This window comes from Astyanax mexicanus, unplaced genomic scaffold, assembly GCF_023375975.1.
Source record: "Astyanax mexicanus isolate ESR-SI-001 unplaced genomic scaffold, AstMex3_surface scaffold_39, whole genome shotgun sequence".
Classification (NCBI taxonomy): domain Eukaryota; kingdom Metazoa; phylum Chordata; class Actinopteri; order Characiformes; family Acestrorhamphidae; genus Astyanax; species Astyanax mexicanus.
The window spans coordinates 762,072-787,042 of record NW_026040049.1 but is presented as its reverse complement, the minus strand read 5'-3'; the positions used below and the strand labels follow the sequence as shown (position 1 = coordinate 787,042).

General features: G+C 39.6%; 2 protein-coding genes and 1 long non-coding RNA gene across 3 annotated transcripts; 2 read left to right on the top strand and 1 right to left on the bottom strand.

Annotated features, from left to right (window-relative positions):
* The first annotated feature begins 1,247 nt into the window (after window positions 1–1,247).
* On the top strand, window positions 1,248–14,223 carry gpd1c (glycerol-3-phosphate dehydrogenase 1c). Its single transcript, XM_049473544.1, has 8 exons — window positions 1,248–1,373; window positions 1,891–2,068; window positions 4,235–4,375; window positions 5,843–5,981; window positions 6,478–6,590; window positions 7,223–7,456; window positions 9,618–9,724; window positions 11,149–14,223. Exons 1-8 carry the CDS (start codon window positions 1,333–1,335, stop codon window positions 11,243–11,245), a joined length of 1,050 nt encoding a protein of 349 aa, XP_049329501.1. The 5' UTR covers window positions 1,248–1,332; the 3' UTR covers window positions 11,246–14,223.
* ctss1 (cathepsin S, ortholog 1) lies at window positions 14,148–20,484 on the bottom strand. The gene is made up of 8 exons (XM_007241265.4): window positions 20,357–20,484; window positions 18,317–18,435; window positions 18,100–18,222; window positions 17,456–17,614; window positions 16,489–16,713; window positions 15,639–15,801; window positions 15,193–15,298; window positions 14,148–14,425 (listed from the first exon to the last, which is right to left on the bottom strand). Exons 2-8 carry the CDS (start codon window positions 18,431–18,433, stop codon window positions 14,329–14,331), a joined length of 990 nt encoding a protein of 329 aa, XP_007241327.2. The 5' UTR covers window positions 18,434–18,435; window positions 20,357–20,484; the 3' UTR covers window positions 14,148–14,328.
* A 418-nt stretch (window positions 20,485–20,902) lies between these two features.
* LOC103045213 (uncharacterized) lies at window positions 20,903–22,767 on the top strand. Its single transcript, XR_453929.3, has 3 exons — window positions 20,903–21,115; window positions 21,626–21,682; window positions 21,999–22,767. It is a non-coding gene; the product is annotated as an uncharacterized LOC103045213 (long non-coding RNA).
* Window positions 22,768–24,971: the final 2,204 nt, after the last annotated feature.

Sequence of the window (24,971 nt, the reverse complement as noted above, 5' to 3'; positions counted from 1 at the left end):
TGCTAAATAGTGGGGTATAAGCTTTTATTTCTTGATAGCTCCATTATCCTCATAGCTCTTGTGCTAATTGGTGGGATTAAAGCATTTTTTTACATGTTAGCTACAATAGATTCATAGCTCCAATGCTAATTGGTAGGATATAAACTTCCATTATATGTTAGGTACAATAGCCGTATAGCTCTTGTGCTAATTGGTGGGTTATAGGCTTACATTGCTTATTAGCTACATTATACTCTTAGATTAAGTGCTACTTGATTGGGATGTAAGATTTCCTTACTGGTTAGCTACATTAGTCTCAAAGCTCCAGTGCTAATTGGTGGGGTCTAAGCTTTTATTTCTTGTTAGCTACATTAGCATCGAAGATCCAATGCTTGTTGGTGGAGTATACGTTTTTATTTCTTGGTAGGTACATTAGCATTATAGCTCCAGTGCTAATTGGTTTGATATAAGCTTCCATTACTGGATAGCTTCATTAGCCACATAGCCTCAGTGCTAATTGGTGGGGTATAAGTTTTCCTTGTATGTTAACTACATTAGCATCATAGCTTCAGTGCTAATTATTGGGGTATAAGCTTCTCTTACCAATTAGCTATATTAGCCTTATAGCTCCAGTGCTAATTGGTGGGGTGTAAGCTTTCCTTACGGGGTAGCTACATTAGCTTCATAGCTCCAGTGCTGATTGGTGCAGTATAAGCTTCTTTTATCTGTTAGCAACATTAGCTTCATAGCTCTAGTGCTACTTGGTGGGGTATAAACTTCCATTACTGGATAGCTTCATAGGCCACATAGCTCCAGTGCTAACTGTTGTATATATAATCTCAGTAAAATGATTTCTTCAGTGCTAACTGGTGGGGTATAAGCTTTCCTTTTTGATTAGCTACATTAGCATCAAAGCTTCAGTGATTCCATTATATTTTAGCTACATTACTGCATTTCAGGGTAAATTAAAGTGATAAATAAAGTATCGCTTTAATGTGTAACTTGATCTTATTGTGTGTACAGCTGCTCCTCTCTGGTGGGCAACTGTAAAAAAAATACAAAGGCCTGGCACACACACACACACACTACAGACACCAACACACACACACACACACTACACACACCAACACACACACTATACATACACACTACACACTACACACACACTACACACACCAACACACAAACACACACACACACACTATTCACTACACACACACATGCCTACAGCTCTGAGAGGGGCGTGTCAGGAAGTCTGAACATTCTCTCTCACACACACACACACACACACACATTCCGAGCTCAGACAGGAACAGGGTGCACTGAGATCGGACCGGAGTGTATCGGTACAGAATGCCGGGGAAGAAAGTGTGTATTATCGGTTCTGGGAACTGGTGAGTGTTTATTACACTACACTACACTATAACTTTAATTCAGATTAAAGCGTAAGTCCTGCCCTGTCTGAACTATACTGTCCTGAGGGACAAGCACCTGGAGTCTGAGAGAGAGAGAGAGTACAGTAGATCATGCTGCTGTTTCTCCATCAGCAGCCAGAGTCTGAGAGAGAGAGAGAGAGAGAGAGAGAGTACAGTAGATCATGCTGCTGTTTCTCCATCAGCAGCCAGAGTCTGAGAGAGAGAGAGAGAGAGAGAGTACCATTGTTCAGTAATATATGGAACTTTCTTTTTCTTTATTTCCTTAGTTTGCATCGTTGTAAGCTGTAGAATTGTGTTCTGAGTTTAAGAATCATGATCTGAACTGTAGAACTATGTTCTGAGCTGTGGAACCATGTTTTGGGATGTAGAACCATGTTCTGATGTGTAGAACCGTGTTCTGAGCTGAAGAATCATGATCTGAGTTATGGAACCATGTTCTGAGGGAACCGTATTCTGATCACTGTTGTTCCTTAAGGGGTTCCGCCATCGCTAAGATCATCGGTCACAATGTAAAAGCCTCCAATCGCTTCGAGCCGATGGTGAACATGTGGGTGTTTGAGGAGACGGTGAACGGGAGGAAGCTGACCGAGATCATCAACACCGAACACGAGAACGTCAAGTACCTACCCGGCCACAAACTGCCCAAGAACGTGGTAAGAGTCCGTCAGTAGAACCTCTCTCGTTCTGGTTCTGTGTATCGATCTATCTGCAGATACTTTATAGATTGCACCGAATGTATACACTGTGACACATCGGTTGATATCTACAACCTGCAGAATACTGGAATCTAGTTTTCTATAGATAGTCTTTGAATTATCTTTCATATTGTCTGAAATTATTGTCCAATTATTTTAATATCTATTGTAATATCCTGATCTGGCCATTAGACCATCGAATTACACTAAATATTTATTTAGTACTTGAACCCTGTCATATCTATCTACTATCTAGAACCCTGTCATGCTTTTGTCCCTTTTCTGGTTCTGTTTATGTATTAATTCCACCCTCGTCTCCGCCCTAGCCCCGCCTATTGATTAGTGTCCCCACCTGTGTCTCGTTTGTTACCCAGCCCCCTCGTTATCTTCCCCAGGTGTTTCTTGTCTGTATCTGTTTATATTATGTAGCTCTTAGTTTCTTGCAGTCTTGGTCAGGAAAGAGATGCATGTGCTGATATTTCGTACTTAAAGGATTTCAGTTTTGATAAATTGGTCGTTTTAAGTTAACAAATAATATTTGTTAAATAAATTAGAAATCCAGCTAATATCTAGAAATTGCTTTACATGTCAGTTTCACTTATTTTGACTGTACTTGAATTTACGTTTTATTTATATGTCATTTTTCAACTGATGTTTTGTGATAATCAGAAGTTATGATATAAATGTAATATTGGTCATATAAGTAATGAAAGTAATAATGATAGTTAATGGCATTGGTAATAACTAAAAATAAAAAAAAATGACAGCATTTGGAAAATTATGATTTCTTAGACGCCGTGTAAAAGATAGAGAACTATACGAACGCTGCAGAGAGGCAGCTTGCCCGTGGCAGGTGGCAGTAGCTGGACAGCTGCAGCTAGCCAATGGCAGTTGGCAGTAGCTGGAGAGTGGCAGCTAGTCTGTGGCAGTAGCTGGAGAGTGGCAGCTAGCCTGTGGCAGTTGGGAGTAGCTAGAGAGTGGATGCTATGGCTAGTGGATGCTAATATTTTGTCCTCTAAGCAGAAAGCCTTTATTGAAAGACCAGGAATGGATGAACATGTATTTTGTTTTAAAACGGGAATTGATGACTTTAAACATGAGTCTGCAAGGTTTTACTCTGTGTTTTTGGATTTTCGTGATGCGTTTGGAACTCTTCCTCATAATGTAATGATAAGAGCTCTGGAGGAAATACATCTACCCCAGGTTTTTATTGACCTGATAAAGAATGTATACGATGGTATCATTCAAAATCTGATCAAAAACCACAATTTGCCATAAATAGTAAACCAATAAGAGTATACGCAAGGCATGAAACATATGCATATTTGGGACATAGAATCAATGTAGCAGGAGAATGGAAAGAGCAGGTGATTGAAGTGATCTCTGAATATTCAGACAGGTTGGAAAGAATCAGCCATGCTCCTCTGCCTGTGATGATGAAGGTGGAAGCAATCACACAGATTGCTCTATCTAAAGTGCGACATTTCTTTGCCAATGTTCATATACCTCGGAAGGTTCTACGGGACCTGAACAATAGAACTGTACAGGCTGTGAGAAGCTGGTTTGGCCTAAATACACATACAACACGGGACTTTATCTTCTGTCAGAGGCGGGTTGGTGGCTTAGGGGTACCAGATTTTGAATGGACATACATCTCTACAAGACTAGCCCATCTGTTAAGATGACGTATGCATTTAAAAAGATGATTTGGGTCTTTTAATTTAGTATTTTAAATTGTAGGCCTAAATAAATGTGTTAAATGTGTGTGCGAAGAGTGTGTGTGTGTGTATAGAGTGTGTAGGGTGTGTGCACATCAATTATGCAACTAATTTCATCACTTTTATTGCAAGTGTGTGCCTGTCCTGACGGTTCAGCGTTCAGACAACAAGATAAAACTGGCCAACATTGTGCGTGTGTGTTTGTTAAGTGTGTGTGTTAAGTGTGTGTGTGTCAGTTATTAATCATGTCTAGGATTAAAACTGAATGTTTGTTCAGTTATGACTCACATACCCACATACGTGGTGATTAATAACATCAAATAACATAAACTTTAATAACACTAATTATATTAATAATTCTTTTTTAGAGCTCCTGGTGCACAAGATTAAATATATTTCTCTACAGGTTGCGGTTCCTGACGTGACGGAAGCGGCAGCGGGAGCTGATATCCTCATCTTCGTCATCCCGCATCAATTCATCGTTAAAATCTGCGACCAGATGAAGCCTCACATCAAACCTGGAGCCATCGGAATCTCCCTCATCAAGGTCAGAGCCAATCACAGCCTTCAGAATCTCAATCATTCAAATCAGAAACAATCACAGCCTTCAGAATCTCAATCATTCAGATCAGAGCCAATCACAGCCTTCAGAATCTCAATCATTCAGATCAGAACCAATCACAGCCTTCAGAATCTCAATCATTCAGATCAGAGCCAATCACAGCCATCAGAATCTCAATCATTCAGATCAGAACCAATCACAGCCTTCAGAATCTCAATCATTCAAATCAGAGCCAATTACAGCCATCAGAACCTCAATCATTCATATCAGAGCCAATCACAGCCTTCAGAATCTCAATCATTCAGATCAGAGCCAATCACAGCCCTCAGAATCTCAATCATTCAGATCAGAGCCAATTACAGCCCTCAGAATCTCAATCATTCAGATCAGAGCCAATCACAGCCCTCAGAATCTCAATCATTCAGATCAGAGCCAATCACAGCCCTCAGAATCTCAATCATTCAGATCAGAGCCAATTACAGCCCTCAGAATCTCAATCATTCAGATCAGAGCCAACCACAGCCCTCAGAATCTCAATCATTCAGATCAGAACCAATCATAGCCTTCAGAATCTCAATCATTCAGATCAGAACCAATCACAGCCTTCAGAATCTCAATCATTCAGATCAGAACCAATCACAGCCTTCAGAATCTCAATCATTCAGATCAGAGCCAATCACAGCCCTCAGAATCTCAATCATTCAGATCAGAGCCAATTACAGCCCTCAGAATCTCAATCATTCAGATCAGAGCCAATCACAGCCCTCAGAATCTCAATCATTCAGATCAGAGCCAATCACAGCCTTCAGAATCTCAATCATTCAAATCAGAGCCAATCACAGCCCTCAGAATCTCAATCATTCAGATCAGAACCAATCACAGCCTTCAGAATCTCAATCATTCAGATCAGAGCCAATCACAGAATTATACCCATTAAGATCTTTCACCAATCTCACTTTTTGGAATCTTACTTATTAAGGTTTTGCACCAATCACACTTCTTGAAATCTTGCTCATTAAAATATTCCCCAATCTTAGTTTTCAGAATCTGTCTTACTAAGATTTTCATCAATCTAATAACCCAAAGTTGCATTATGATCAGATTTAATACGAGTGAAGAAAGAATGCATTTTCTGTAATCAGATATCTCAGATATGTAAATATGTGGATCTTACTTATTGTTGTTTACAGGATGTAAACGGAAAGAACGTTACTGTTTTTTTTTTTTCGTAAGAAAGGAAAATCTGATCTAATCTGATCAGTCTGGAGGATAATTATACATTTTAATGACAAGTGTAAACGGAATCTTCTTAAAGTAGACGTAGATACAATCAGAGCTATTAGAATATCAATCATTAAACCTACATCCAATCACAGTTCTAGGATTCTTACTCGTTAAGGTCAGAGCCAATCAGAAACAGTGTTATTAATCCTGTTATTAATCTCTCTGTAGGGAGTAGACGAGGGTCCGGCGGGTCTGACTCTGATCTCAGATATAATCCGGAATAAGCTGGAGATCGACGTTAGCGTTCTGATGGGAGCGAACATCGCTAACGAAGTAGCGGACGAGAAGTTCTGCGAGACGACCATCGGTACGAGAAGCTAACCCTGTTCTACACTGTTCCTACACTAACACTCACAACTCTCACAACTGTTCAACTGACCAATCACAGCAGCTTCTGGTGTCCTAATACTTTTGATCACATTGTTTTTGATGTTACTCATTCTACACCAGATAAAGAACATGGGAAAATCTGAAAGCTTGATCTTCTTCAAATTCATCAGGCAGAACTGAGGACAGGAGCTTCTGGTGTCCTAATACTTTTGATTCTATACTGATCTATATTAAGTAGGTGATGTTTAAACCAGGTGATTTCATTAAACTCAGTATTGTCAAAAGTATTAGAACACTTACCTGCGTTTACTCATTATTATTCATTATTTCTTCTGAAATCAGCGGTAGTAAAAAAGTTTATTCTGCTTTTGTTGGAGTAACTGTTTCTACGTTATCCCACATGTTTTTTTTTATAGTAGAACGTTTAGAGCATTGCTGTGAGGATTTGATTGTAATTAGTGTGTTTTTTATAGGAGCCACTAATGAGCAGAACGGTCACCTGTTTAAAGAGCTGATGCAGACGCCAAACTTCCGCATCACTGTGGTTTCAGAGAGCGACACCGTGGAGCTGTGTGGAGCCCTGAAGGTATTGCAGATCAATCAATCAATCAATCAGTCAATCAATCAATCTTTATTTTGATTCAGAAGAACATTGTGAGCAAACCTCATTTTTAGTCTCTGTGCTGGACCAATCAGTGGCCATGTAGGAAACTGGGAGTGGTCAGTGGTCAGTCTGTGTATTGAGAGAAAGAAATAAAGATAGAGAGAGAGACACAAGCACAGAAAAAGAGAGAAATAGACAGAGATGGAGAGAAAAATATATATAGAGAAAAACATTAGTGTAAATAGCAGAACATAAGCTGGTTTGTCCATGAGCTCCTCCGTACAGTACTGAGGAGGAGTAATACAGAGGTTCTAGCTAAAAATTCAAGTTTGGACACCTTGAATGGGACTTTATAGAAAAAGTCAGATTTATTGACCACCAATCGCCACCTGGTGGTCCAAAGTTCTACCATCCAGTGAAGTTTGGTGATTGTAGCTTTAAAACTGTAGGAGAAAACTTTATAGTTTATAGAAAGTGGCGAGAATAATAATAATTAAAAAAAGGATTATTAGCTAACTTAATAAAATAAATAAAAAGGTAAAAGTACAGATTTCATGTACTCTTATAGTTATGAGGTTCTAAAGGAATGTGTGTGTGCGTGTGTGTGTGTGTAGAACATCGTGGCGGTGGGTGCCGGGTTCTGTGACGGGCTGGGGTTCGGGGATAACACTAAGGCGGCGGTTATCCGGTTGGGGCTGATGGAGATGGTGGCGTTCTCCAGGATCTTCTGTAAGAACCCGGTCAGTTCCTCCACCTTCCTGGAGAGCTGCGGCGTCGCCGACCTCATCACCACCTGCTACGGGGGACGCAACCGCCGCGTCGCCGAGGCCTTCGTTACCTCCCACAAGGTCAGAACCCCCATACACTTACACTGCTCAACCTCCCACAAGGTCAGAACCCCCATACACTTACACTGCTCAACCTCCCGCAAGGTCAGAACCCCCATACACTTACACTGCTCAACCTCCCGCAAGGTCAGAACCCCCATACACTTACACTGCTCAACCTCCCGCAAGGTCAGAACCCCCATACACTTACACTGCTCAACCTCCCGCAAGGTCAGAACCCCCATACACTTGCACTGCTCAACCTCCCGCAAGGTCAGAACCCCCATACACTTACACTGCTCAACCTCCCGCAAGGTCAGAACCCCCATACACTTACACTGCTCAACCTCCCGCAAGGTCAGAACCCCCATACACTTACACTGCTCAACCTCCCGCAAGGTCAGAACCCCCATACACTTGCACTGCTCAACCTCCCGCAAGGTCAGAACCCCCATACACTTACACTGCTCAACCTCCCGCAAGGTCAGAACCCCCATACACTTACACTGCTCAACCTCCCGCAAGGTCAGAACCGCCATACACTTACACTGCTCAACCTCCCGCAAGGTCAGAACCCCCATACACTTACACTGCTCAACCTCCCGCAAGGTCAGAACCGCCATACACTTACACTGCTCAACCTCCCGCAAGGTCAGAACCCCCATACACTTACACTGCTCAACCTCCCGCAAGGTCAGAACCCCCATACACTTACACTGCTCAACCTCCCGCAAGGTCAGAACCCCCATACACTTACACTGCTCAACCTCCCGCAAGGTCAGAACCCCCATACACTTACACTGCTCAACCTCCCGCAAGGTCAGAACCCCCATACACTTACACTGCTCAACCTCCCGCAAGGTCAGAACCCCCATACACTTACACTGCTCAACCTCCCGCAAGGTCAGAACCCCCATACACTTACACTGCTCAACCTCCCGCAAGGTCAGAACCCCCATACACTTACACTGCTCAACCTCCCGCAAGGTCAGAACCCCCATACACTTACACTGCTCAACCTCCCGCAAGGTCAGAACCCCCATACACTTACACTGCTCAACCTCCCGCAAGGCCAGAACCCCCATACACTTACACTGCTCAACCTCCCGCAAGGTCAGAACCCCCATACACTTACACTGCTCAACCTCCCGCAAGGTCAGAACCCCCATACACTTACACTGCTCAACCTCCCGCAAGGTCAGAACCCCCATACACTTACACTGCTCAACCTCCCGCAAGGTCAGAACCCCCATACACTTACACTGCTCAACCTCCCGCAAGGTCAGAACCCCCATACACTTACACTGCTCAACCTCCCGCAAGGTCAGAACCCCCATACACTTACACTGCTCAACCTCCCGCAAGGTCAGAACCCCCATACATACAGGTTACACTACTGCACCCTGTAACTCTTAACACCCTTAAAAATAGTGTTTCCAGAGGTGTGTTAAATGAGTTTACAACTGTGTTCCAGGTGTGTTTTAGGTGTGTTTAAGGCCAGTTTTCAGGTGTGTTAGTTGTGTTTCCATTTGTGTTCTAGGTGGGTTTTCAGGTGTGTTTTTATGTGTGTTTCCAGTGGTTGGGGGTTTTCAGGTGTGTTTTTATGTGTGTTTCCAGTGGTGGTGGGTTTTCAGGTGTGTTCCAGGGTAATTCCTAATGATTAAGTATGTAGCAAATAGTCAGTATATATTTATTTTCCAGTACCCACATATAAGTTCAGTATGAATTACATATTAATTATTTGGTGTTAAATAATGCAGAACCAGGTTCAGTATGTTTAGTGTGTTGTAGGCGTTCTTCTTATAACTGTGTTTATTAAGTTAATGTAAGCAGTCCTACAGTAGAACAGTGTTCCTCCTCCTTCAGCACTCAGAGGAACCAGTCTGCAGGTTCTCACCTTCATTACAGGGGTTTTGGGTTTGCCTGTCTTACCAGCATATGAAAAGATCACAGTGTTTTATAAAGCTTGAATATTGGATTCAGCTCACAGTAATCTGACCACAATCGTTAAAATATCTCAGGAACCTTCGTTTACCAGGATGAGAGTGATACCGAGCCGCCAGATCTGATATCAGTCTGATTACTGGAGTTAATCTAATCTAACAGCTACTGTTCAATAGATAACACTGTTTATATCTGCTGAAATAAGTGTGTGTGTGTGTGTGTGTGTGTGTGTGTGTAGTCGATTGCGGAGCTGGAAGCTGAGATGTTGAATGGTCAGAAGCTTCAAGGTCCTCAAACGTCTGCTGAAGTCTACAAGATCCTCCAGAAGAAGAACATGGTGGACAAGTACGTCACCATCATCACCATTATCACTATCACCATCAAAATAAATTTACTGTCATCACTATCACCATCAGCTCACCTTCATCACTATCATCATCACCATCACATAAACTCACTTTCATCACTATCACCATCACCTTACCATCAATACTTTCACCTTCAGCTCACCTTCATCACTATTACTGTCACCATCATATTAACTCACCTTCATCACTATCATCATCACCATCACATAAACTCACTTTCATCACCATCACCTTACCATCAATACTTTCACCTTCAGCTCACCTTCATCACTATTACTGTCACCATCATATTAACTCACCTTCATCACTATCATCATCACCATCACATAAACTCACTTTCATCACCATCACCTTACCATCAATACTTTCACCTTCAGCTCACCTTCATCACTATTACTGTCACCATCATATTAACTCAGCTTCAATACTATCACCATCAGCTCACCCATATCACTATCATCATCACCATCACATAAACTCACTTTCATCACCGTCACCATCACCTTACCATTATTACTTTCACCATCAGCTCACCTTCATCACTATTACTGTCACCATCACATAAACTCACTTTCATCACTATCACCATCACCTTACCATCATTACTATCACCATAAACTCACCATCATCACTATTACTGTCACCATCACATTAACTCACCTTCAATACTATCACCATCAGCTCACCCATATCACTATCATCATCACCATCACATAAACTCACTTTCATCACCGTCACCATCACCTTACCATCAATACTTTCACCATCAGCTCACCTTCATCACTATTACTGTCACCATCACATTAACTCACCTTCAATACTATCACCATCAGCTCACCCATATCACTATCATCATCACCATCACATAAACTCACCTTCAATACTATCATCATCACTATCACCATCAACTCATCTTCATCAACGTCACCATCACATCAGCTTACCTTTTTCACCATTATCACCATCAACACTATTACCATCATTATCACATCACCTTACCTTCAAAACCTCACCATTATCACCCTCACCTTCATTATCACCATTATCACATCATCACAATCATCACCTAACCTTTATCACTATCACAATCACCTTACCTTCAATAATATCACTATCGCCTTCATCACTGTTACTATCATCGCCTCACCTTAATCACTATACCTTACCTTATAAAGAACAAACATGATTTGTAATATAAACAGAAATAAAAGTGTAGAGTTATCCCTGTATAGACTTTATTTACTTATTTAGATGTTATATAATATTCTATACTCTAATGCACACCTTCTGATTACTTACTTTAAAAAAAAAACAAGCTTAAAAAAAATAAATATGGAAGGTGCAAAAGTAATTGACCCCTAAAACGTCTGGTAATTTTTTTATTATTATGTGTGTGTGTAGGTTCCCCCTGTTCGTATCGGTGTATCAGATCTGTTTCGAGGGAAAAGATGTGAAAGAATTCATCAGATGCCTCCAGAACCACCCGCAGCACATGTAGCCACCCAGAACCACGACTAACCACCCAGAACCACGACTAACCACCCAGAACCACGACTAACCACCCAGAACCACGACTAACCACCCAGAACCACGACTAACCACCCAGAACCACCCGCAGCACATGTAGCCACCCAGAACCACGACTAACCACCCAGAACCACGACTAACCACCCAGAACCACGACTAACCACCCAGAACCACGACTAACCACCCAGAACCACGACTAACCACCCAGAACCACCCGGAACCTTTAGAAACCTTCAGGTACCTTCTGAAGAAGCGGGAAAATATTCCACACCCAGCTCTGGTTTTGGCTTAATACAGTTATATAATCACTACCCTGATTACCTCTACAGCAGTTTAGCTCCACCCACTAATTCAGCCTACAGTGGTTTAGCCCCACCCAAAACTTCTGCACATACATTTACAGTATATTAATCCAGAAAATGCTGAAATAATTTTCAGGAGATTCCAGAATTCTTTTATATTGTTTATATTATTTACATCCGTAAATAAAATATTAAATTTATGGCTGCAGAGCTTCTTCAGACACCGAATAACTTACTAAAGACCAAAGCAGTAATTACTTTAATTTTTAATTGTCTTTATAATTGCTTTTCAGGCTTTATTTTTACGTATTTTGTTTACGAAAACAGTCCTGTGGAAAGCTTTTATTTTAGGACTGGGACGCACTTTCCCAAATCACGCACACTCCGAAATGATATGCGCATAATTAACGTTCTTCTTCTTTCTTTAATGAGCTGCGTTTGATTTAACTACAGCAGAAAAAGCACTACTATACTCACACCTGTTCACACCTGTATTTACCTGTATAATGCACAGGTAGAATCACATCACCCAGGTGTATAGAACGTTATGTTAACGGGATCTGATGCTGCCTTCAGGTCTTCCTCTGAAACTCGTATTTATGATTTGAATTCTCAAACACCGTGCAGTTTTATTTAGGGCGTGTCAGAGTGTCTTTGCTGTCATAACAACGGGAAAAGTACAGCTTGCCCGCCTTGAAACACAAAGGCAAAAGTCATGTACTAATTGTCTTAATAAATCATGGGTGTAGTATTGTAGTATTGTAGTATTATAGTACTGTAGTAATGTAGTACTGTAGTACTGTAGTATTGTAGTATTGTAGCACTGTAGTATTGTAGTACTGTAGTATTGTAGTAGTGTAGTATTGTAGTACTGTAGTAGTGTAGTACTGTAGTATTGTAGTAGTGTAGTATTGTAGTAGTGTAGTACTGTAGTATTGTAGTAGTGTAGTACTGTAGTAGTGTAGTACTGTAGTATTATAGTACTGTAGTAATGTAGTACTGTAGTATTGTAGTATTGTAGTATTGTAGTATTATAGTAATGTAGTAATGTAGTACTGTAGTATTGTAGTATTGTAGTATTGTAGTATTATAGTAATGTAGTAATGTAGTACTGTAGTATTGTAGTACTGTAGTATTGTAGTAGTGTAGTACTGTAGTATTATAGTACTGTAGTAATGTAGTACTGTAGTATTGTAGTATTGTAGTATTGTAGTATTATAGTAATGTAGTAATGTAGTACTGTAGTATTGTAGTATTGTAGTATTATAGTACTGTAGTAATGTAGTACTGTAGTATTGTAGTATTGTAGTATTGTAGTATTATAGTAATGTAGTAATGTAGTACTGTAGTATTGTAGTACTGTAGTAGTGTAGTACTGTAGTATTGTAGTAGTGTAGTATTGTAGTAGTGTAGTACTGTAGTATTGTAGTAGTGTAGTACTGTAGTAGTGTAGTGCTGTAGTACTGTAGTAGTGTAGTATTGTAGTAGTGTAGTGCTGTAGTACTGTAGTAGTGTAGTATTGTAGTGCTGTAGTATTGTAGTGCTGTAGTACTGTAGTAGTGTAGTATTGTAGTACTGTAGTATTGTAGTATTGTAGTAGTGTAGTATTGTAGTAGTGTAGTATTGTAGTAGTGTAGTACTGTAGTATTGTAGTAGTGTAGTACTGTAGTAGTGTAGTGCTGTAGTACTGTAGTAGTGTAGTGCTGTAGTACTGTAGTAGTGTAGTATTGTAGTGCTGTAGTATTGTAGTGCTGTAGTATTGTAGTACTGTAGTACTGTAGTATTGTAGTAGTGTAGTACTGTAGTAGTGTAGTGCTGTAGTACTGTAGTAGTGTAGTATTGTAGTAGTGTAGTGCTGTAGTACTGTAGTAGTGTAGTATTGTAGTACTGTAGTATTGTAGTGCTGTAGTACTGTAGTATTGTAGTAGTGTAGTACTGTAGTATTGTAGTACTGTAGTACTGTAGTAGTGTAGTATTGTAGTGCTGTAGTATTGTAGTGCTGTAGTATTGTAGTACTGTAGTACTGTAGTAGTGTAGTATTGTAGTAGTGTAGTATTGTAGTACTGTAGTAGTGTAGTATTGTAGTAGTGTAGTACTGTAGTATTGTAGTACTGTAGTACTGTAGTAGTGTAGTACTGTAGTAGTGTAGTATTGTAGTACTGTAGTATTGTAGTGCTGTAGTAGTGTAGTATTGTAGTATTGTAGTACTGTAGTAGTGTAGTATTGTAGTAGTGTAGTACTGTAGTATTGTAGTACTGTAGTACTGTAGTAGTGTAGTACTGTAGTACTGTAGTATTGTAGTGCTGTAGTACTGTAGTATTGTAGTATTGTGGTGCTGTAGTATTGTAGTATTGTAGTACTGTAGTATTGTAGTGCTGTAGTAGTGTAGTGTTGTAGTATTGTAGTACTGTAGTAGTGTAGTATTGTAGTAGTGTAGTACTGTAGTATTGTAGTACTGTAGTAGTGTAGTATTGTAGTATTGTAGTACTGTAGTAGTGTAGTATGGTGCACCGCGCTCAGGCAACACTACGAGGGTTCGGTCCTCAGAAAGACGCACAAACGAGTCTGAGCTGCTTTTATAATCAAACGTTTTTTATTAAAATAAATGTAATAATAAAGCTTAAATAAATCCAGAATATAAGAAACATCACTGCCTCCATTTCTCCTTATTTCATTACAAACACTGTGTGTGTGTTAAAGGTGTGTATGTGTATAATGTGTGTGTGTTTGTGTGTGTGTAATGTGTGTGTGTTCAGATAGTGGGGTAAATGGCGAAGTTGGAGATTCCACACTGGTTTTTGTTTCGGGCCATCCGGAAAAAACCCTTCTCCCCCCACATCAACCCCCAACTGAGAGAGAGAGAGAGAGAAATAATTAAATTAAATAATAATTTATGTTTTATATACATACAAATACAATTAGACAATTAACTAATGTGTAGCAGCTCAGCAGTGATAATGCTAGGTGGTTGCTAAGGTTTAGCTATAGTTTAGTTGTAGCATGCTTAATTGTTGCTACATGGTTGCTAAGGTGATGCTGTAGTATAGATACTGGTTGATAAGGTGCTACTTGGTCGTTGTTAAGCTTTAGTTGTAGATTTCTTAATTGGTTTTTTAATTAGTTGTTGCTGCTAAGGTGTTGCTACATGGTTTGTAAGGTGCTGCTAGGGTATAGATACTGGTTGATAAGGTGCTGCTTGGTTGTTGCTAAGCTTTATTTAAAGGTTGCTAAGCTGTTTCTATATGGTTGGTTGGTAAGGCACTGCTTGGTTGTTGCTTAACGGTGGTGGTTAGGGTGCTGCTACACTTTAGCTGTTGTTTGCTGCAATGACACTGAGTGGTTGCTAGGGTGTTGCTATGTTTGATGCTTTGGGTTTGGTTAACTGGTGAAATGCAAATGCATGAGGCTAATAGAGCTCCACCCACTGTCTGTTAAACTGCTGAAATGTGGAGAGATAAAACCTGGTATAATTATAATACATTAGAAAAGGGTGGAGTCAGTTCTAATTCTGACCACTAGATGCCGCCAGAGCTTCAGAATAGAGATCTCAGCTCACAATATCTAATGCAGTCAACATAGAGCAGTGTGTTAATGTAATGTGTGTGTGTGTGTTAACCTGTTTTTGAGCAGCCAGTAGTCCTGTCCTCCCTCAGTTCCGTATCCGACCACCAGCACAGCGTGATTCACCATCCGGGGGTTACACCCCGGGTCATCATATATACCTGCACACACACACACACACACACACACTTTATAAAATATATGATTTTATTAAATAATATTAAGGCTAAATGTACGCGATAAAAGTACAACCCTAATAAATATCAGTGAAAGTTGCAGTGAAATGTTAGTGTAAGTATCGTAGTGAAAATCTTAGGGAATGTCTGAAATTTTAGTGAAATTTGAAAAGTGAATTGATGTCCCTGTAAAGGTCTTAAAGGAAGCATGTGTTACTCTTATGAAGCTCTTATAAAGTTGGGATGTCCTCAGCATGTGTGTGTGTCTGTGTGTGTCTGTGTGTGTCTGTGTGTGGTTGTGTGTGTGTGTGTGTGAGTGTCTCACCGCTCTTGTATCTGTGGAAGGACGGTAGTTTGGCGTTTATTCCGACAGAAACGGGTCCGACGGCGGAGACGGCGCGGATCAGTGCCTCCTCACTCTGCGGGAGAACCTGAAAACTGGAGCAGTAACCAGCTCTACCCCCCACTGCATACCGACACACACCGTCCTACACACACACACACATACCATACACACACAAACTGTGTTACAGTACCAGTAAAAAATTGAACAATCCTTAAATTCAGTGTTTTTTTCATGACTTTTCAATGTTTTGCACTATAGATTAATACTAAACTCATCCAAACTATAAAGGTTTTACACATCTCTGCTGGATTTTCTCAGTCAGTTTTATGAGGTAGAGTCACCTGGAATTCAGGCTTTCAGTTAACAGCTGTGCTGAACTCATCAAGAGTTAATTACTTCAATTTCTTGTGAAGAGGTAGAGTTACAGGTATACAGTGAATAGTGAATATTTGAGTAATGTTCTAATCCAGATTATGAGAAGCAACAACTACTCAACTAAAGAAACAAATAGTTTAAGAAAAGTTTAAGAACTTTGACAGTATCCTCAAATGCAGTGACAGAAAAGACCATTAAAAACGTTATGATGATGGAACTGGCACTCATCAGGACCACTCTAGGAAAGGATGGAAAAGAAGCCTCAGAAACCACAAGTTAACAGCACCCCAGATTTGGTTTGTTTAACGCTGTTTTTAAGTTACTACATGATTCCTTACGTGTTCCTTCATAATCTGATAGATCACTTTACTATTCGTTTACTATGTAGCAAAGCTGTGACTGTAGTACTGTGTGTGTTTCTGATAAAGTGGCCGGGTTGAGAATGTGCGTGTACCTTGTGTTCGTAAGGGTAGAAGCTGTCGGAGTCGATGCCCTTGTTGCGGATGACGTAGATGAAGGACTTGCTGAGGTATCCTCCTCTGCAGCCGTGGTTGCCGACGGTAACGCTGCAGTCCACCAGGTTCTGCGGACTCAGCGGAACCAGGCGTCCGGTTCTCTTCTTCATCTGTCCCTCCAGAGCCCCGACCGAACTGAAGGCCCAGCAGGAGCCACAGGGACCCTGCATCGGACATGAACCGGGATTCAGTTAGAGCACAGTCGCTAATGAGCTAGCCACGCTAACTCATTCTCTATAGCATTTCTCAGTGAATAAATGCGTTTCAAACTGTTTGAGGTGTAGTCATTGTGTCTAAATATGTGTTTCCACTGTTTTTATAGATGTGGTTTGTTGCTGGATAGCTAAGCAGCTCATTAGTTAGCATTAGCTAGCTCATTGGCTAAATATTCACTTGCTACTTGGTAAACTTGCTTCATAAGCATAAGTGAAGTTTACCGCAGGTTTGTGTGTTTACTTCACACATGTCCGCCTTGGAATAAAGAGATTTAAGCAGCCGAAGAAGAAGAGTTTATAACTTGGATGGCCAACGCACAGTTAAGCTTCAGAAACAGCGCAAGGTAAAGGTTAATTTTTGTATTTACCCAACTCTGTAATACAAATAACCTTTAAGAGCATCAGATAAATGCCATTAATGTAATGTAAATATAAATGCAGAAATTATAAACCAGTATAAATACATAAACTTACAAAACTAGTGTGTCTGTCTAGACTAGCGTTTATTTATACCCCTAACAATGGTAAGATTTTTATTCTGGTTGTATTTTACTTTCAAACATGCAACACACAAACAGCATTGCCTCTTTACAACAAATATCATAGCTCTGGATCAGAACACCGTATCGTTTACCTTTATGTGTATTACCATACTTTTCCCACAGGGGGGAGACAGAGAGCACACACTCGCCTGGTTCTGAATGGGGCTGACTAGTCCCTTCTCGGTCCAGTCCACTCGTGGCAGCGGCGGAGAAGATTCACTGAGGAACCAGATACTGTCGTTCACTTCGAGACGAGGACCGGCCTCCACCATCAGACCGTTCATCTGGTAGTTCACCTCGTCTGCCGTCTACATACACACACACACTAATACACATTGCTGTGGGTGTGAACGTCCCCTAGCAACTGTTGAAAAATACAACCACCTTGCAACCACTGAGCAAAAATGACCTCTGTGTCTGTGTATTGCGATGACGAGGATTCATATAGATACCGTTAAATATTTTAGAACATCCTAGGTTAGTCTCACCCCAGCTTGATGCATTGTTTTCCAAATGATTTACAAAAAAATGTAATCATGCAATGTAATGCATCAATGCAACATGTAATGAATTACATTTTTAGGGATATAGCGTAGGGTATTGGGCTACGCATAGGGAAAATGCAAAGGCTTTGTCTTAGATTTGATTTAGAAGCATAAACTGGCCTTTAAACGACATAGCAACCTAATAACCTAGTAATCAGTCCAACACCACAGCAACCCCATACCAATACAGTATGTTTGTAGTAGCAAAGCAATCATGGCAATCACCAACAAGAATTAGTATACTGTACCATGTCTGAGAGGTGGTTTATCCCCAGGGTGTAACTGTGATGTCCTGATGACGCCGCTTTGTTGTGCTTCATCACGTCCAAGTAATTTTGCTTCCAGACGGCTGATCTAAACACCTCCTCACTCTGAAACACACACACACACACATCCTCAGACTGTCATGTTTATGGTGTGTAAGTCGTTAGCTATACATTTCAGTGTGGGTTCTCATATTCTCACCACATTGCTGTAGGTTTTATTGAACTCGACCTTCCAGGAATTCCAGTAGATGTTCCAATCCAGCTCACCCTGGACCGGAACCAGCAGGAGAATAACACACACCACACCCAGTGTCATACCTGCAGAAAAACACACACCTTTAGATTTATTTACAGAGTTTACTCTGTCTCTACTGTCCTTAGAGGACATCTTACTTTCTACAGCATTGCTGTGAGGATTTGCGTTGCCTCTCTCCCTCATCCCCAACTTATTCCAGACAATTCCACATTCCTTCCATTTGTCCACAGCCCAGTACAGGGGGTTAACATCCCTTTAACGCTCAATAGTTTGGAATTAGACACAGAGCCAAAAGGTTCATGTTAGTTTATCTGTTTCATTGAGTCCTGTTTCTATTAAATTGGCAGTACTTTTTTCTCTACTACAGGGACTAGACAAGCTGTGTGTGCATTTGCTCATCCGTGTTAGCAACGGGTGCTTAAATTCCATAAACAAACACAATTGGGCCTGATACACTTGCAAACCAGGCTGATTTTGGGTTTTTCCAGCAGAGTTAGCATCTTAAACCTGGAGTGATTGGGGAGTTTTCACACCAGAACTATTTGGTTTGATTAAAATGGACTATGCTTTGTTTGTACTCTTAGCGCGGTTCAACTGAGCAGTTGTGAAAACAGTTATCGCACACATTTAGAGTTCGATGAGGTCTTGGTCTGGTAATAATCCAACTCTGTAGCAGTTCTGTTTGTGGTGAGAACATGGTCATCCCGTCTTGATCTGACCCAGATATCAAATATATATTTATTTGAGCTAAACTTCTGTTCAGTTGCAGTTTAACCTGATTAATTATCCAGATAAAAATTATGGCAGTTATTTACCAATGCTAATCACCTTGTTGAACGTTTTTACACACTAAACACTGTATATGTACATGCATATGTATATGCAAAACACTGTGTTTGCAGTGAATTTTATTTTTTACGTTTCACAGTGTTAAAGCAGCTTTACACTGCATTAATATGATGTGTGAATACATGCTAGACTGAAACACAGTTAGAGGAGACAATGCCATTGCATGGTTTGTTTTGGGAGCATTTTGGTTAATTTAGTTTTTTTCCTATGTGAAAACAAACTAAACCAAAGCCCTGCTTTGAAAAAGAGGTGAGAGTTTTGATTTGCTGCTCTAAGGCTCAGAAAATGGTCTTCATGCAATAAATCCAAATCTGGAAATGCAATCACTGATCATACTGATGAAGAATTCAGTACCTTTGGGTTCGTTTTGTGTTCTAACCTCACCTGATTATATTTAGTATCTTATATATGTATAATCGTTATTTCTCAGCTACTGACACACACAAACACACACATTTCAAAAGATGTTTAACAGCTGCAGCAGTGTGACAACACCACAGATCTTAACTACTTCCTCTAACGTCCAGCCACAGAAACTCTTCACACTCTCGCCCAGAGAGAGAGAGAGCTGGACTGTAGAAAAGCAACTGTACAATCTACACTGCCTTCGTTTATAGTGGTGTACAAGAAACCTGGACTGCTGTGGATTTTAGATAACGTTCAGGTTTGAGTTTGGAGGCTCGTGGTGATGATCTTCATTTCTGTCTTTGACCTGGACTGAAGAGTTCACACTGTAAACTGCCAGTGAGGATCATCTCATACAGTAACAGTTGTTCACCCCTAGTAGTGATAGGAGGAACATTAACACTAAACCTATACTTTCAGTGTAATATTGCATAATAAATTCTGTATATCATCATTACATTGACACACATAATATAGTATAATGTAGTATAATACAGTAAGGCACAGTGTAGTACAGTGCATTAAAGTACAATGTGGTGTAAAATAAAATAGTATAGTACTGTGTACTACAGTATAGTATAGTCTAGCATAGTACTAGTAATATAGATTAGAATTATTAATATCGTAAATGAGGTCAGACCTCTGCTCACAGCGGTGTGTACTTTGGTGATCTAGTGTAAATGATCAGAAACACACACACACTCACACGCCTGTATTTAAGTCTCTTACCTGAGTGTGACGGTAGACAAACGAATGTGAGCAGGTTGTAGTTGTAGTTCCCCCCTTAAAACTCTGAAAGAGGAAGTAAACAGTTTCCTTCTCTAACTATAGCTCTATCTCTCTCTTTCTTTCTCTCTCTCTACGCCTGTATCTCTCTCTCTCTCTCTCTCTCTCTCTCTCTCCTGTCATGAGAATACAATTAGATTAGTTACAGAAGCAGAAATCTGATCAGTAACAGAGAGAGAGAGAGGATGTAAGGACACACAGTTTCAGTATTTCAACACTAAATAACAGCACTATACAACATACAAAGAGTACGTAATTGGTTAAGTGTTTGTTTTCTACCTTTAAATTACATTACAAATGGTCCAGAACTGATGGACATTATTTTTAAACTGGCCTTTTTTATTGCTTAGCTCTCTTTATATATTTAATCTTAATCAGATTTATACACATTACTCACTACTCAAATAATCAGATAACTGTAGTATTAATCTAATTGTAAACAGATATTTGAGTGCATGCTGACGCATTAATCTGTATGTTTGTTGGTGCTGAGAGTATACTGTAGTACGGTATCGGTCGCTGCGTCTCGCGGGGTCTGCAGTTGCGTAACGGACTGCAGTGCATTAACACACATGTTCCTCCAAGCGTGAAGCATGCAACACTCCACCTCCCCAACCCAGAACACACTGAGTACATCAGAAACACTAAGCAGAACCCCGACTGGAGCTGAACTGGGATCTGCAGAACAGAACTCACGAGCAGGTATGAAGCTGCTGAACCTGTAGGTTCTGTAGGCACTGATGGTACTAAAGGTATTGTAGGTACTGTAGGTACTGGTGGTACTGAAGGTACTGGACACTGTGTTTGCTGGAGTAATGGAACAGTGTAGATGTGGATGATATTTCCAGAAGAGTTGTAAAGATCTAACTAAAGGGATTTAGCACTGAGAGAACATTCATTTACAGATTAATCTGCAGATCTCTGAGTATTACTGTGAATGTTACAGTAAAACTTATTGCACATTACTCTGGTTTGTTGAGTATTACTGTTGAGTATTACAGTAGTGTTTAGAGGTAGCTTAAACCAATAGAATAAAAAATACCAGAACAATTCTTACAATAACAATGTTTATTAAAAGATAAAGATCATTAACACAGGGCAGACATTACTATTAGTATAGTTACTGTATATAAGAATTAGGGACTGAATTTCAGTTAAATATAAATGTTATTAATTTTATATTTATATGTGTGTGTGTTTTGTTTTGTTTAGGTCAGTATGATCATCAGGCTGGGTCGACTTACTCCTGGATACTTCAAACTTCTGCAGGTGTGCAATTCAGCATGTTAAAAAGTGTATTTCAGTAGGTGTTACAGTGTGTTAAAGAATGTGTTACTATGTGTTACAGTATGAGTTACGCTGTGTTACAGTATGTGTTATACTGTGTGTTAAAGTGTTACATTGTGTGTTACGCTATCTGTTTCATTGTGTTACATTATGTGTTACGCTGTGTGTTACAGTATCTGTTACAGTATGTGTTACGCTGTGTGTTACAGTATCTGTTACAGTATGTGTTACGCTGTGTGTTACAGTATCTGTTACAGTATGTGTTACTCTGTGTTACAGTATCTATCTCTTTCTGTAGACACAGATGTCAGGTGAGGTTCAGGTGCAGCCGAAGTTTGGACCTGTCAATCATGTTGCCATGGCGATGGCGATGGTTGGTGTGGGCATGTCGTTCTACAGCGCCAGGCAGATGGGTCATCAGCAGGTCCAACACAAGCTGCACTAAAGACCCGAAGAACCACACTAACAGAACCTCAGTACTGTGCTATAGATCCGGATAACCTCAGTTCTGTGCTACAGACCTGGAGAACCACACTAACAGAACCAGAGATCCATTCTGAAGCAGCCAAAGAACTACATTAACACAACTGGAGAGCCACCGTTGCAGAACCAGAGAACCTTTCCAATAGTACCAGAAAACCGAACTGAACATGCTAACACATCTGGAGAGCCAAGTTACAGGTGCCAGAGAAACAACTGAGCAGAACCAGAGAACCACTCTGGTTCTGTGTTCCCTGTACCGTGCACTGTTAACCCAAAGTCATCATGGGCAGTAATTAACAGCTGTACTTTACTACTTTAGTATCTGTACTTTGGTACTTTAGTGTCTGTAACTTAGACCATTATTATGTGTACTTTAGCACTTTAGTATTTCTACTTTAGTATCTGTACTTTAGTACTTTAGTATGTGTACTTTAGTATTTTAGTATGTGCACTTTAGTACTTTTGTATCTGTACTTTTATTACTTTAGTATGTGTCCTTTAGTACTTTAGTATGTGTACTGTAGTACTTTAGTATGTGTACTTCAGTATTTTAGTATGTTTACTTAAGTACTTTAGTATGTGTATTTAAGTACTTTAGTATGTGTACTTCAGTACTTTAGTATCTGTACTTTAGTACTTTAGTATGTGCACTTTAGTACTTAAGTATCTGTACTTTAGTATCAGTACTTTAGTATGTGTACTTCAGTATTTTAGTATGTTTACTTTAGTACTTTAGTATCTGTACTTTAGTATTTTAGTATGTGCACTTTAGTACTTTAGTATCTGTACTTTAGTACTTTAGTATCTGTACTTTAGTACTTTAGTATGTGCACTTTAGTACTTTAGTATCTGTACTTTAGTACTTTAGTATGTGTACTTCAGTACTTTAGTGTGTGTATTTAAGTACTTTAGTATGTGTACTTCAGTACTTTAGTATGTGCACTTTAGTACTTTAGTATCTGTACTTTAGTACTTTAGTATGTGCACTTTAGTACTTTAGTATCTGTACTTTAGTACTTTAGTATGTTTACTTAAGTACTTTAGTATGTGTATTTAAGTACTTTAGTATGTGTACTTCAGTACTTTAGTATGTGCACTTTAGTACTTTAGTATCTGTACTTTAGTACTTTAGTGTGTGCACTTTAGTACTTTAGTATCTGTACTTTAGTACTTAAGTATCAGTACTTTAGTATGTGTACTTCAGTATTTTAGTATGTTTACTTTAGTACTTTAGTATGTGTACTTCAGTACTTTAGTATCTGTACTTTAGTACTTTAGTATCTGTACTTTAGTACTTTAGTATCTGTACTTTAGTATGTGTACTTCAGTATTTTAGTATGTTTACTTTAGTACTTTAGTGTGTGTATTTAAGTACTTTAGTATGTGTACTTTGATACAGTATTCTGTTACAGTTTTACAGTGGACGCATCACTACAGTATTTATGTCCACTAGGGTCATAGGGAGGAAGTACACTCGGTAGGGCACATGGAGCTTGTTGAGAAAATGTTGTGAAGTTGGAGACAGTGTGCATTATCTAAGGGGGTGTGGTTAAAGGGCAAGTTGTGGGCGGAGTTTAAGAGAGTACTTTAGTATGTCTGAAGGATTTTGAAAGTGTATCCGATGGTGAAATATGAAGATGTGAATATGATAGTTGTGATGTCATAAAGGTTTTGAGTGGTTGTCTGAAGGGAATCGACCACATTACAGGATATTCAACAATTTAAATCTAATTAAAACAAATATATTTGTATAGGTTCTGTACTAACTCTGTTTGATTAGTATAAATGAATAAATAATTGAGTCAGAACTAAAAATTCACTCTACCATCACACTGATAGGTCGTCAATAACTCAGAGAAAGGTAAAGACATTTGAATTACTATGTAACATTATAAGATATCTGATCTGATATAACAGCCTAACTAAAGGGAGATTGTGGGGCTTGGCTAACTGTCTTCTAAATTTTGTGAAAAAATATGTAAAATTAGAAAATAACTAAATAAATAAATAATTGCACTTTAAGTAGAAAAATATTGGAATCGCACCATATTTATAGTCATAATCAGATGCACTTCATATAATTTAAGAAACTACACATCTTCATTTTTTATAACAAAAACTTATACTTTATTTTAAAAGTTCTCAGTATGAGTGTAATATTGTAACAGATATAATATTTTAGAGATATTGTGTATGAAGCACTTATATGTTTGGGAATTGCACTAATAGTACAGGTGTGATCTGTGCTAACACTTTTGTACTTGAGAGTACACACTGTACACCATGTTTGTTTGTTTGTTTGTTTTTGTATTTGATAAATAAAGTTCACATCGTGCTGTAAGTAACTGTGTGAGTGTTGTTTTTGTAAAGTACCGTATGTTGGTACAATAAAAGATCACATGGTACAATTCCCCGGTGATGCCCTAGCCAACCGTCAGTGATGGAGATTCTCTGTGGAAATGAGTGGATATAATTCTGTAGAGTGGAGCTCAGTTTCAGACTAAAGCCCTGTTGATTCTCCGGTATTACTGACGGTGATCTCCCGGTGTTAGCGCAGAGCCAGTGTTGTAACCGGGAGCCGGTGGTGTGAATGGGGTTGCTGGTGTGAAAGGGCTCCCTGTAGAGCTGGTATTGTTATGGTTACAGTCGGCTGCACAGACTGAATACAGCCGGACTCAGAGGGTTTTACTGCAGACTGACTGTAGTCGAAAGTAGAGCAGAGCTCAACACTGCTGAGTATAGATAAGCAGTTAATCATGCACTGTGCAGCTTCATTTAAGGTGTCAGT

Bases quoted from the DNA above. Each gene is read 5' to 3' on its own strand.
- gpd1c (XM_049473544.1), top strand. From the start codon at position 1,333: ATGCCGGGGAAGAAAGTGTGTATTATCGGTTCTGGGAACTG. The intron at 6,591-7,222 runs GTATTGCAGATC...GTGTGTGTGTAG, and splicing joins AGCTGTGTGGAGCCCTGAAG to AACATCGTGGCGGTGGGTGC. The intron at 9,725-11,148 runs GTACGTCACCAT...GTGTGTGTGTAG, and splicing joins AAGAAGAACATGGTGGACAA to GTTCCCCCTGTTCGTATCGG.
- ctss1 (XM_007241265.4), bottom strand. From the start codon at position 18,433: ATGACACTGGGTGTGGTGTGTGTTATTCTCCTGCTGGTTCCGGTCCAG. The intron at 18,223-18,316 runs GTGAGAATATGA...TGTGTGTTTCAG, and splicing joins ATAAAACCTACAGCAATGTG to AGTGAGGAGGTGTTTAGATC. The intron at 14,426-15,192 runs GTTAACACACAC...TCTCTCTCTCAG, and splicing joins TACTGGCTGCTCAAAAACAG to TTGGGGGTTGATGTGGGGGG.